This window comes from Quercus robur, chromosome 1 (assembly GCF_932294415.1).
Source record: "Quercus robur chromosome 1, dhQueRobu3.1, whole genome shotgun sequence".
Classification (NCBI taxonomy): Eukaryota; Viridiplantae; Streptophyta; class Magnoliopsida; order Fagales; family Fagaceae; genus Quercus; species Quercus robur.
The window spans coordinates 39,233,258-39,247,689 of NC_065534.1; the positions used below are offsets into that span (position 1 = coordinate 39,233,258).

General features: G+C 35.7%; 2 protein-coding genes across 4 annotated transcripts; one reads left to right on the top strand and one right to left on the bottom strand.

Annotated features, from left to right (window-relative positions):
* The first annotated feature begins 785 nt into the window (after positions 1–785).
* Positions 786–7,059, top strand: LOC126689498 (peptidyl-prolyl cis-trans isomerase FKBP43-like). 3 transcript variants are annotated; one of them, XM_050384714.1, is made up of 13 exons: positions 792–1,000; positions 1,145–1,218; positions 1,543–1,754; positions 2,216–2,352; positions 3,130–3,478; positions 3,693–3,935; positions 4,409–4,579; positions 5,167–5,406; positions 5,733–5,979; positions 6,204–6,291; positions 6,377–6,418; positions 6,511–6,559; positions 6,652–7,059. In XM_050384714.1, the coding sequence occupies exons 1-13, from the start codon at positions 988–990 to the stop codon at positions 6,731–6,733; spliced, it is 1,947 nt and encodes a 648-aa protein (XP_050240671.1). In that variant the 5' UTR covers positions 792–987; the 3' UTR covers positions 6,734–7,059. The 3 variants fall into 3 exon arrangements, with proteins under 3 accessions (XP_050240679.1, XP_050240671.1, XP_050240690.1); XM_050384722.1 differs by lacking the exon at positions 2,216–2,352 and having other exon boundaries at positions 786–1,000; positions 1,543–1,768; XM_050384733.1 differs by lacking the exons at positions 792–1,000; positions 1,145–1,218; positions 1,543–1,754; positions 2,216–2,352 and adding an exon at positions 2,509–2,634.
* Positions 7,060–11,069: 4,010 nt separating this feature from the next.
* On the bottom strand, positions 11,070–14,432 carry LOC126709143 (uncharacterized). Its single transcript, XM_050409290.1, has 7 exons — positions 14,313–14,432; positions 13,917–14,210; positions 13,710–13,826; positions 13,249–13,440; positions 12,102–12,212; positions 11,513–12,013; positions 11,070–11,297 (listed from the first exon to the last, which is right to left on the bottom strand). The coding sequence occupies exons 1-7, from the start codon at positions 14,430–14,432 to the stop codon at positions 11,070–11,072; spliced, it is 1,563 nt and encodes a 520-aa protein (XP_050265247.1).

The window sequence follows — 14,432 nt, forward strand, 5'->3', positions numbered from 1 at the left end:
CTTATTTTAGGCTTTAAAGGAGATTTACCCAAAATTCAATAATACATTGATATGGCGTGGGTTGCACCAATGAAGCAATGCCATGTGGCTTGAAAAAAGAGTCCTCAACAGTTGTTTAATGATATGGCATAAGAAATTTGCATGGTGTTATTGTATTTACCAACCATAAACATGTGGCAAGCTAATATGTCACTTAACAGACACATTATCATATTTTTAGCGGTGGGGCTAACAATGTAAACAAAATATAATTTTAGAGGGTAAAACTTAAATTCTGAAACTTTTGGGTGTAAAATTTAAAGATTCAAACTTTAAGGGTACAGTTTGCATTTTAGTCATTATTTTTAGAGAAATACTATATTCACAATATTTTCACAACAAATCCTAAATGGTAGGTTGTTATTAGTTGTTATGAGTAGGTAAAAAATAATTTAAATTATTGATTAAAATTAGAACCAATAATAACTTAAACACTTATGATTTGTCTTGAAATTGTTGTGTAAATGTTATGAATGTAGCACCTCTTTTTTTTATAGAATATTTTTAATTTTTTTTATCTACTACTACTATTCTTAATTTTTTTTTTTTTGAGAAGACTACTACTACTATTTGATTGCGAAGAGCCGATATAAAAAGGCAAAGTTGTAAAATTCAAACCAAAACCAAAGAAAAATTCAAAATTAATACAAAAAAGTTATCAGCGTCCCGCGCTGAGCCCAGCTAGCGTAACAGCGGGTACCGCCTAATTTCCCATAGGCGCTTACCACGTCACAATCCATCTGGATCCCACCTATAATAATATGGCAACGTTGTGTTTTAAAATAGAACATCCTCATTTTGTGTGCCTCCATCAAGTCAGAGAAGAAAGAGCTCTGTGATTGTTCTAGGGTTTAACAAAAAGAGACAAAGGCCATTGGCGCTCATTCTATGGTTTTACTTTTACAAACGCCTCTGTTGGACTTGGAGCTCTGATTCTATACCAAAACTATGGCTTTCTGGGGTAAGTTCCCCAAAAAAAGGAACTCTCTTTTTTAGAAAATCATTTGGTTAATAGCCTGGAAAGTTAACTACTTGTCACTTTTTGCAATGTATTCTCAATCCACATGTGTTATAATCGTGTGTGTCTATATATATATATTTTCAGGAGTTGAAGTAAAACCCGGGAATCCTTTCAAACATGAACATGATGACACAAAAGGACGCCTTCACTTATCAATGGTACTGTTTACAAGGCCGAGCTTGCTAATTTCTATTTAATCCTATGTATTGGTTTTGTATTCTGAATAGATTTTGAGGTAAAAGCTCCGGTTTTGATTTTTTTTTTTTTTTTTTTTGGGTTGGTATTGGCTGCTTTCTGTAAAGAGTTTGAGTTTTATTTGAACTGGGTTTTGAAAATTTTGTTCATTTCGATTCATAAAAAAGTTATGGGATGTGTTTGATTTAAATCTTTTGTGCCGTGTGAGTTTTGAAGAGATTTTGAGGTTTCCTGAACTGGGTTTTGACTGTTATTGTGAATGATGATGTTTATTTGGGTTTACTCAGGCAACACTGGGGCTTGGTACTGCCGAAGGAAGAAGTATACTTCAGTGCAATATAGGAAACAAGAGTCCTGTTTTTCTTTGCACTTTATATCCTGTGAATTCTGAGTCGCTGCAAGTGAATTTGGAATTCGAGGAGGCTGATGATGTCGTTTTCTCAGTGCTTGGTCCTCGGAGTATTTTCCTTTCTGGTTATTATGTGAGCACTAGCCAGCAGTATCCTTTTTTTGGTTAGGACCTTGGTATTGATTATGACGAGACATTATGCTATTTTAACTTTTGTTATTAGTTAAAAAGTCTATGCACTTAATACCTGTTTGGTCATTGGGGAAAAGTAGGGAAAAAAAAAGAATTTAGAATTACGGTTTGCTGTTTTATCCCCTAATTTGGAGCTGTTCATTTAATTATGCTTGGTAAGTTTGGATCAGTTTAGATGAGCTTTCCATCTTTTGGAGATAAAATCAACATAAAACATTAGGCTTGAAATCTGTGATTGAAACCCCACTTCCCACTTCCCTCTTCTCCACTATCTACTCATCTCCAAAAAAAAAAAAAAAAAGTTACATAAATTCTCACCTTACTAGCAACCAATTTGGTGGTAGAAAGAGTTTACCGACTAATTGCTTGAGAATTTGTTTTAGGGGTTTCCTTTACTTTTCCTTTACTGAAATGGCAAGAGAACCCTGTGGAGAAGATATTGCTGACACAGAAACAGATTTATCCAAGAATAGTGATGAAGACGAGTACGAGAATAGTTTTATTGACGATGATGAGCCAGAAGTCTATCCACCTTCTCCCATTTCCAATGATGAAAGTATGTTAAAAAAACACTTTCTGAGGTTCTTTTTTTTTCCTCATGAGTTTTTCTTATACGATGTTAAAATTTAGCCTATAACATTAGTTCTAATTTTTTGTCATTGGTGTAGATCACACCAGATGGAGGGGACTATGTATGTATCATCTTTGATGTGGTATTTTCTACATTATCATTTTGATTGAAGTACTTATATCCCAAGTGCGAACAATTATTTGTTCTGCTAATACATGCATTGTGCATTTGTGCTGCATGAGAGAATTGGTTTTATAGTGGACTTCGGTTAGTTCCAATATTGAACCTTTTTCTTTAATGGTAGTTACAAACTTACAATTACCAAACTTGTTTGTGAATGGAATTTGATCATAGTCAAATTTAACAATAAATATGATAGTGTGGTTGGACTGGTCATGTTGATAAGAGCTGCGTACTTTGCAACCATCAGATTATTGAATCACTTCTGATCAATTATTACTAAATCAAATAATATATATATATATATATATATATATCAACCTAATCTCCTCACATTCCTTGTTGTTCTCATGCATATGCTCTACTTATGTTCTTCAACATTTTCCATATATTCGAATTCAGGGTTATGCTGCTCATTTCCTTGTTTAGCTAACCTCGTCGTTCTCTTTCTGTTCCTGCTGAATACATGTCTCATGTGTTTCCATTGTCCAATTAAGATATACCCACTCAGTAGTACATGTTTGTAAATATTTATGGAATATATGCTCTGAATTTTTGCTCTATGTTTTTTGGTGGTTACAGAGGAAATGTTGCATAATGAGAAACCCAAGAATGGGAAGGGCAGCTGTAGATGGCTTAGGAAGAGCTACCAAATGAGTGACTCTGATGATGGGGGATGTTCTCAACCAAAAAATATAGTCGATGGTAGTAGCAGTGAGCCAGTATTACAAAGTGAAGATAAGGACAGCTTCCCCATTGTAGTTCTCTACAAGAGCAAAACCACCACAAAGAAATCTACTGAGGAAGTAAAAAGCAAAGCTGACGAGGGAACAGGTGGAACCGGTGACAAGAAGACAGAAGATGATGTTAATCATGCCATTGAACCAAAAATAAAAGCTGACAATGTGATTGTAGATGCTCAGCCAAAAATGTGAGTACTGCATGGCTGGTGTGGCAATTTATCTTGTTTAGAGTCTACTTGGTTTATAATTTTTTTTTTGGTCACACAAAAACAATCAGATGTGTTTTCTCAAATGGTTAAGTTTAAGAAAGGTTTCTTTTATTCCTTTACTGCTTATGTCAATGGTAATTGTGTTGAGCAACATTGGGGAAAGTGTTCATTCTGTTTTCCATGCTTGGTGCAGGCAATCTGACCCGCCAATCAATTCAATGCCATCTGCTTCTGAAGTAAGCCCCGAAAATGGTGCAAAGCCAAAGAGGAAAAGAAAAGAGCGGTTTAAGGAGGAGAAACCTCTCAAGGCTGATAATGCTAACTGTAGTAATATTCTTAAAGAGGATAAAGCCCCTAGAGATGAGGCAAGGGTTGATAATATGGGGCAAGATATGTGTATGAAAAATGGACAGGAGTGGGAGGCAGCCAATGGCAAGTTAGTGATTTTGTGATCTGTGGTTTGAATTTTTAATATCGGTTAAATTGCATATATGGTCCTCAGCCTTTGACCTTTGTTTCAAAATCTTTCTGATGCTTTAAATTGTTTCAAAAAGGTCCTTATTGTTATCTGAGCGATGGAGAATGTTGACGTAGCTAATGGAATTTATGAAATAAAGGTCACTTTGAGGATGTGGCATGAATTCTATTTGCCATGTCAGAATTTTCTATCCATCAGATGATGATAAGGAAATATTTAAAGCAATTTTGAAATTGTAGTGACTAACGTAAAACATTTTAGATTATAAGGATGATTTTGAAACAAAGGTTAAAGGTTGATGACCAAATATGCTAGAATTCTTAATTCTTATCAGTGTGCAACTGTGCATACATATAAAATTCTTAATCAGAAGGTTTTTACTGACAACTCTGTTTGTCGATCCTTGTGCTTATGTGAATTTACTTGTGCAGGGGAGTTGAACTTCCAGATACTGTTTCACTGCCTTCCATTGAAGCGAGCCCTGAAGATGTTGAAAGGCCAAAGAAGAGAAAGAAAAGACTAACAAAGGAAGGGAAGAAATATGAAGCTGAGCATAAGCATAGCACTGTTGTTGAAGACAATAACACCCAACAAAATGACAAGTGAGTATTTCTGTGATTTGAGATTCAAATATATAAAAAAGAAGAATATATATAACATAGTCATATACATACATTCAAGTTAGAGGCATTAGCCACATCTATGCTATACCCCAAAAGGACTAGTCTAGTTACAATTGAGTCTCCTTGTAAACACAAAGCCTAGATCAACCTAGAACATGCCTGATGTGGAACTCAGTTTTTAACTACACAATACAGTAACTTATTCAATATCAATCTGGGGCATCACAATCTGCTCCATTGAAATCTCTGACGTCCTTGTTGGGGCCCTCGTTGTGGGGTAGTGTCTCCGAGAGATACACGGGGTTACTTGGTTGGCACTAATACCAAGAAAAAGTGTTAGTCACATCTGCACCCTACCTTAAAAGGACTACTTTAGTCACAATTAAGATTTATTATAGTTGTTTATAAAACCCAAATCAACCTAGTACATGCCCGATGTGGAACTCACTCAGTTCACACTCGCCTAACACACACTCAACTAATTGGGACATCACATATTCCTCTTATTGAGAGTTTTTACTAAGGCTTTAGTTTGTTCATACTTTGTCTTATTTTTACTTGAGTAGGGAAGCTGAACTGCCTGAAAATCTTTTGCTGCCTTCCGCTGAAGTTGGCTCTGAACCTGGTGAAAAGCTTAAAAAGAAAAGCAAACAACGGGCAAGGGATGTGAAAGCTTCTAAATCTGACAGTAATCATGAAAATGTTGTCAGAGAGGATGGAGCTCAGCAAAACAGGGCAAAGGCTGAAGACATTGTCCTTGGTCTGCCCGTGACATTCAAACAAAATCCAAATCCAGCCAATTACAAGTTAGTATTCTTTTAAATTCAATTCTACAAATAATAGAAACACATATAAAAGTTGCATGAACTCCCTGCCCCGCTCCCTTCCAACCTAGTCCAAATACAGGAGAGAGAGAGAGAGAGTCAAAATCACTAAGGTACATGCTTAATTCATTCTCATTTTATTGTTCACTTGTGAGAAGGATGCAATTATGTAGATAATGCTCTTGGCCATCTAGATCTTCTGAATGCTAAGCTGAGTGCAAGGCGAATTGTTCTTTGGGTGACTCTTTCAGTCTTTGTTTGCTGTATGCTTTATGCTTTCTGTTTATATCATTCTTCTATTTGTACAGGAGTCTTGACAGCAATTCTCATGTATTTGCTGATGAAAATCATTCTTCGGGCAAAAATATTAAGAAGAAGAAAAAGAATAAAACCCAGGAGAATGGGAAAGATTTGAACATGAATACATCCCTTCTGTCAGTGGACAAGAAAGCTGATGACAAGTCATCTCAAGTTTGGACCTTGTCTAATGGATTAATCCTTGAGGTGCTAGAAATGGGGAAACCAGACAGCAAAGTAGCTGTGTCAGGGAAAAAGGCAAGTCACTTCAAATGATATTAATTAAAGGCTTTTTTGTTGCATGCAATCTTTGATCCAAATAATGAAAAGATAGAGTAATTTGATTTATTCTTCTTCTGGGTCATCTGAGCTTGAGGGGTAGCTTACCAAAAAAGATATTCTCATCTTGTACATGTTCTACTAGAGCAAACCAAAAACATGTATGTTAGAAAAATGCTGATATGAATTTTGTTTGGTTCCAGATCAGTGTCAATTACAATGGAAAGTTGAAAAATAATGGAGAATCAGTTGACTCGAATGATGGTGATGCTCCCTTTAAGTTTCGCCTAGGTATTACCATACTATATAGAATCATGGTTTTGCCAAATAAGATTTATTAGTTTAATAGATGTTTAACATATATGGCTTCTTGCAGGTGTGGGAAAAGTTATGGAGGGTTGGGACATTGGTATTAATGGTAATGACTGAGATATTTGTCCTGACTGAACTTTTATTGCACGTTAGTTATTGTTTAGTATTCATTGGCTGATATTTATGCATGATTCTTAGGTATGCAAGTTGGTGAAAAGAGAAGACTTATCATCCCACCATCAATGGGGTATGTGATTGAATTCTGACTGTATATTGCAGCACATTTCTTTTTGCTTCTTTCTTTGGGTTCTTAGCTGAAGTATCATGTTTGTGTTGCAGATACGGGAGTAAAGGGCATGGTGAAAATGTACCACCGGATTCATGGCTGGTGTATGATGTTGAATTGGTTAAAGTACACTGATTGACTTGCTTCATTGCTTGTGGTGCTGTCTGATCTCTCAGTTTATTTTACTTTGATAATGTTGTTTTTTGTTAAAAGTACAAAATATGGGGGTACCTAAACAAATTGCTTGCTGGCGTTTTGTTTTCTGTTCATAGCTTTTTAGGATGAAATTAGCCAGCTGTTGTATCTCCCTTATAGTTGCTCTAGCATGACCAATTTTGTACATGGTACTTTAACTTCGTGACCTATTGGTAAAAAGTTGCTTGGTCATGGTTTGCAAAAGAAACGAAGGCTTGATATTGGTGCAGCCAAGCCCAAAATAAATTATGACAAACATTTCAACTTTCTTATTGCATTTACAAAGTCTCTTAAGACTCATTAATAGCCCAATATGATTGTAAAATATCGAAACAATCCAGCCTATGGAAGGATTTGGGGAAGTGACCGGGCATAATGTCCAAATTTAACTAGATTTGTTGATGTGTTCTAGAGTATGGAGAAATTCGTTGCAATAGAGGAGGGGGCTCTCTCATGAGACTATGCTTTGATAGCATGTGTTATGTTACTTATGTAACAAAGAGAATATCAAAACATTTCTATCCTTCCTTTGGATAGGAAATCAACAAAAGTTGGAAGAGCATATCATAGCATGTGATGAGTTTGTGGTTAATGTATAATTCATGACTTGCTTGGAATACCTAAAAAAAAAAAAAAAAAAAAGCTGGATATACATTTTTTGTCTTTACATTTTGGCTTGATTCTCATTTTGGTCCTTATGTTTTATTTTTACCATATTTAGTTCTTATTTAGAAAAATGCTATTCGTTTTAGTTCTTACCGTCAATATCCTAATAGAATATCATGGGGCAAACGACGGATTAAAATATTATTTTCTCTCACTTACGTGTCACTACTTGTTGATACCCCATTTTGCAATTCGTATTTAACCTTACATGGAGGGTAAAAGGGTAATTTCACCTTAAGCATATGTATTTTTTGATTCTGGTCATTAGATCCTTAATCCCATTTCACCAAAATGATCTTGATGTTGTAACAATCAAATCAACTGGTTATAAGTCCTAATCGGACCATTAGATTGAAAGTTATCATCAAATCAAGTTCTAATGGCCGAGATGCATTATTACAAATTGAGTCGGACCATCAGATTGAAAGTTATCATCAAATCAAGTTCTAATGGTCGAGATGGATTATTACAAATTAAGTCTGATTATATGTGATTATGAACAATTGATTTCAATTGGTTATAAGTATAATCAATTTGATAGCGATGATGTGTCATAATTTGATTGGTTATGACTATATTTTATAATAAGGTTGCACACACCTAATTAACTAGATAGTTAAATATTAATTATTCAATGAGTAATTTGTGCATTTATCTTTTAATTAGGATAAATTTGGAACCAATTAAGTCTGAAATGGGAATGATTGGAGCCATTTAATGTTAATTGGGAGCTAATTTGAGACTTATTAATGTTAATTGTGCTGAAACCATTTTCTAACAAATGATCTCTGCTCACCATTTCGTCGATATCTCTCAGAATATTTTGAATCTGTGAATGAGGTTAATTTTTTAGAAACTAGACATCCAGGGCTTCAATTTGAGCACAAGAATGAGACAATTCCGATCAGAATTGAGTCAGATATGATTTTTTGAAGTTGGCTCTACAGGCTGTTACAGCAGCTATGAGAAAATCGAATTTTGCTTGCTCCTCACTCTCATTAATCTCTACATTTAATGTACCAAATTTCCCTAAAGGCTAAAATGAGGTCTAGGTTCATGATTCTTTGTAAACCCTCATTAAATAACCTTCCATTCATATTTCCTCCACCACTACTATATAAACCCTTCATCTCCTTCATTTCAAAGGACACAAAAAACCCCCTCTCTTCCCCTCTCTTAAGTTCTAGTGAAGTTGAGTAGTCTTGTCATATCTTGGTCTTCTTGAGACTCAAGGTATTGAGTGATACTTACTCTTCCTCTCTTAACTCTTCTTTTCCTCCACCCTTAGGAGCTTTACCAAGAGTCTCCTCCTCTACCATATGGATCTTGCATGAAGGTATAATCAATTTCCCTAACTTGTTTTTTGTGTTGCCATGATGAGAATTTAGGATTAAAGCATGATAGTAATTATTTAAATTCTCTTGAATATGTTTGAATGTTTTTAAATGTTTTTATGTGTTCTTAGTTGTTCATCACATGTTCATGCATAACACTAACTTCAATCTTAAATCCACATAAAAAAACATGAAAAAGATGTTTGTTTAATAATTCTTTTAAATTCTTGAATCTAGGATATTACCATCCACACACATTCATTGGAGTTTATTTTTCAATCCAGATGTTATACTTAATAAATTGAATTAGGGTTTATCACATGCACACACATTAAATTCAACATGCAAATTGATTGATGACATATTAGATGATATGATATGAATGTTGGCCACCATAGTCTAGAAGACCGGTTTCACCGAGCAAGGTGGGTGCCTAACACCTTCCCACCTTGTAACATAGCCTCTGAACTTAGATCAAAGGTTAGTAGATCAAATGCTTATCCATGTAATTTTCGAATTTTAGATTGTAACTAGGAAATAAAGCCATGTACTTTATCTTAGATTATATCTAGGACCAAAGCCATGTAATTTCCTATGATTAATGTAAATTCAATTTTAAATAAATAAAATGAGGAATTTTTCAATTTTGGTTTTCTTATTTATTCCAATAATTAAATAAGTGGCGACTCTATTATAAAACCCTTAATCTAGAGGGGAAAATATAATTAGTCGAACCTTCATTTTGAGAGGCAATAACACGATTCCACCCATTCACGTGGGTTTGGCTCAACATCCTATAAAAAGGGGCCGGGGGCGCGGTCTCTCACACTACTCTTGCCAAATCACCTTCCTGCCTTAATTTCTTGCATGTGAGCCTCATGTGACACACTCACGTGTCTGTCACTCCCTTCCTTTTAAACCACCACCTCCAACAAAATAATAATCCCTAAATTCCATTTTTCATGATCTAAGCTCCTTTGACCTAAATTTGTTGCTCCTCTCCTTTCATACATTTGAGCTCTTCTGCCTCTGCCTTTACCTCGAAATCACATACCATGGAATCAAGCTCTGTATCAACTGGTGGAAGCTTGAGGAGAGGTCCAACGAGATGCTTCTATGGTGAGAAACCAATGGTAGTGGTGTTGTGGATAGCGAATAACCATAGTAGAAGGTTTTTTGGTTGTCCAAATTACTGGGTAATGTCTAATATTAAAGAAATTTTAATTTTCCTAGTATTTTGCTGCGATTTTGGTAAGAATACATAGGGGTTCAATCTTTGATTTCAATTTTAGGTTAGATGCAAGTGTAGATTTTTCGAATGGCGTGATGATGAAATATGTCAGCGTGCAAAGTGCTTATCCTAGAGCAAATGCAAAGAATTATCACACTTGAGGCTTAGATTGCAAGATGCAAGAGGAGAGAAAAGTTTCTGGTAGGGATGTTGGCATTGTCTTTGGCGATTTGTGGGATTTGTCTGTGTGTGATTATGTCTTTGGTTGGTTAGATAGGTGGGTGGCCTCCAGGTTAGATAAGTCCTTTTAGTTATGGAAGGTTTGTAGTTTGGTTAGATAGGTGGGGTTAGTTTTTGCAATTTGGTTAGTGAAACTTTTTGGTTGTTGTTGGGATTTTTTGTGATATTAAGTTTCAAATCAGCAATTTCCCACCTGCTGCTCTACTTGTAATTGGAAATAGTTATCAATGGAACAAAAAAATTTCATTAATTTGGATAGATGCTTGGCATATTTGGACAGATGCTTGAACAGATGCTTGGTGTATTTGATGTTATGATATTCAATTGTCAAGGCAGATGCTTGGTGTAATTAGGCCTTGCTCTTATGTCTAATATACTGATATAATGAAATGGCATGACCTGATATGGTATGCTACTTCTCATACTTCCTAAACTATCACAAAATGGCAACAAGGAAAATTGTCAATTTGCAATTGAAATTCAAATACCTACTTCTCAATATACGAAATGCTATTAAAAAATTGTCAGTACATAATGCTACTTCTCATACTTCCCAAACTATCACAAAATGGCAATAAGTAAATGACAATATTGTCAATTTGCTATTTCAATTCAGATATACACTACTGTTGCAAATAAAGTTTTGGTGTACCAAAATAATTACCAAAAAGAGGCCATTGTTTAGCCATTAAATTTTATACCAAAATAAGGCCAATTGTTTAGCCAGTACAAAAAGAAAGCCAAAAAGGCTTGAACATAACAACAAAAAAACAACATCTTGAGTCAAAAGCCATTGTCAAGTTGGTTATCTTCCTGGACCATGCACAGAAAATTGGCTCTCAGCAAACCTCATTGCCTCCATGTACCTTGATGCATTACCAATTGCATTGAGAGTCTCAAATGTGACTGCCCTACTCTTCTTCTGCCTTTTCTGGCTTGGATTGGATGTGGTATCACTTGAGTGTGGAGGTGCACTTCTGAGATTAGCAGTGTTGGAGGTTTTTGATGTTGGAGGTGCACTTTTGTTGTTGGCCTACAAACAATCTGAGGTTAGTACAGTTATCATAAAAAATATATATATTCTACTTCTGTTAAAAGGAAAGAGTTTAAACATTTTACCTGCTTAGTCCTCCTGTTAGTTTGCTTGACATTCCCTGGTAGGGAAGAGTTCCCCCCAACTTCTCCCTTGTAGCTTCTTTTATTGTGTCCTAGTTTGCCACAAGACTTGCACTACTTGGAGATGCCTACTCCCCTTTGTTTCCTTCCACTTCTTGGTTCATCAGGCTCCTTATCTCTTTTCTTCTTAAGCCTACTAGAAGGTTTTCTCTTGATAGGAGGCTGTACAAGTGGAAGGCCATTGCATCTTCTCATATTCTGCACATTAATTGGATCTATAAGTGGCTCATAGCAAGCCTGGTAAGTAGTCACTTTGTAACAGTCATGCACATACTTTTTAGCCTCCTTTTTGTTGAAAAATATGCAGGAAATTGCATGGGCACATGGTATACCTGCTATGACCCATTTCCTACAGCTACACTTGGATTCAGCCAGGTCCACAGTGAAACTTTCTAGCATATTTTTCACTTCAAACTTGATTTGACCAGCCCAACATGCTAGCCACGTACTGCTGCCCATCTTCTCTTTATATAATCTCTTCCTAATCTTAGGACACAATACTAACTTTACCTTCAAAATCATCTCCCTATTTGCTTGAAATCTTCCCATTAAATACAACTTAATGCACTCAAGCTGCAAGCACATACAAATAGACAACGAATGTATCATTCAAAACACATATAACTACGGAAATAAAAACACATACAAATATAACTCATACCATGCTGATTATTGGCTTGCTTCTAAACTTAAGAATCCTGTTGTTGAAGCTTTCACACATGTTGTTAAGCACTGTGTCACTTTGTCCATCCCCACTGAACATATGCCTACCCTAGATAGTTGTTGAATAGGCATTAAGTCAATTATATGCATCTTCATCAACTTCTTTCAGTTCATTCATTGTCCTCTTAAACTCTTATTTATATGTTGCCTTGGCTGCTTTTCATAACAAGTCTCTAATGAGCACACCAGGATGATTCTTTCTCAAAATATTGTATAGATGCATGCAACAAATCTTGTGCTCATATTGTGGCCAATTGTCAACAAAGGCTTGGACCAATCCCCACCAAGACCAACTCATTACAGTGAATATAGAGCATATTCATATCATATTTTGAAAACTAAGTAGTTCACATTCAATACATACCTTTTACTGTTCTGAAATGAAACTACATCTTTTGCCATCACCTATGTCAGCAAGCAACAAATTCAGAAACCTAATCCAGGAATCCTTTCTTTCAACCTCTACCACTGCAAAAGCAAAAGGGAAGCACTCATCATTGGGGTTTCTACCAATTGCACTAACTAATTGGCCTCCTATCTTGGTCTTCAAATGGGATGCATCCAGCCAAAAAACCCCTCTTGCAACCCTCTAGGCATATATATAATCTTTCAAAATAGGGCACAACAACTGTCAAGCCCATCTTAGCTACTAAATCACCCTCATTAAAGTAATGGACCTCTATCAACACTGTGTTGCTAGGATTGCACCTCCTCAACTCTTTATAATACTTCCACAACTGGTTGTATTGTTGTATATAAGCCCCATCAACACAATCTTGAGCCTTCTTTCTAGCCCTGTTTGCTTTGCCTGCACTTATATTCACTATTTATTTCTCATGGACAACATCTTGAATATCTTTCAATTTAATGTCTGGTTGCCTCCTAACCTTCTTCAGCAACTTTTTTCCAATATATGTAGAAGTACACCTTGGGTTTTTATAACTTTTGGTGCATGTGTGTTTAGGTATCAGTGTTTTTAATTGATAGCTCCTCTCCCTTGTCACCTTTGTCAGGAATGCTTCAAATTTGCATCCAGGTTGGCAATAGGCTCTAACTTTCTACAGGTCATTTTTTACAAACCTTACACCCCAACCTCCATTAACTGCATAATTAGTAATGGCATCCTTAAATTGCCTAAGTGAAGTAAAAAGCATATCCTTCTTAAACATAATATGCTCAGTCTTATCTACTGGCTTAAACATTGGAAACTTCCTTCTCTTGACAGAGTTGTTTACCTCATCAATAGTAGGATGGTTATCATCACTGTCATCCTCACCCTAAGTAGTGTCAGATGATGATTCATCAAGACTATGCAGCTCCTCACTCTCATAATCTGAATTCATTACCCTAGCACCCATTTGGACTAGTTCATCATGAACATCTTCCCTGTTGTCCTAACTATCACTACTGTTATCATCAAAACTCCTTCTAGTAGGTGTAAGTCTGGCTCCTCTTCTAGGCCACTTTCCCTAGTGTCAGCACTATCCTCTACAGCTTCATTAACTAGCTCCTTTTATTGCTCCTCAATGACTGGTTCTTTACCAACCCTCCTAGAATAGAATTGTTCAGCATCTACCTCAATAGGATCATCATGGTTATCATTGTTATACTCCTTATAATCATGCCAAACAAACTTACCACTATCATGTCTATAGTCATTATTCTGGCCATACCAATCATTATTATCATGAAAATCAAAATTATAATGATAATCATCTTCTTAAGTAGCTTGATTATAATAATGATCACTAACATCACATTCAGAATCAACCTCATCTTCATAATAGCTAGCACGATCATTATAATCTACTAAGTCATCAACTTTAACAACTTTAGGGTCTACAACTTCTAATGCCTGACCATTTCTAACTTTTGCTCCTAAGGGCTCAACACTAGGTTCTTCACTAGGTTGTAATACCTCTAATGGCTCAATATCCTCAACTTCTAACTCCTTAGGCTCATCTACTAGATGATCAACATATATGTGAATCTCTTTATGACCTTGTACTAAGTCTATCATGAATATTGCAGCATCATGATTAACAACCTGGTGAAAATTTGCATGCTTTGGGTTCACACCAGGCATTTAAAACCATAGAGTACTTATTGCATTGTGCCCAAAATCCCTACATATACCCTCAATCTCTACCTTTGACCACCTATCAAGATCACAATTATCCACAACACTAACTGTTACTCCCACATACTGTTGGGGGTCCCAAGTAAAATGCCCACCATGGTGAACATAAAGAGTAAATAACTCATCCAT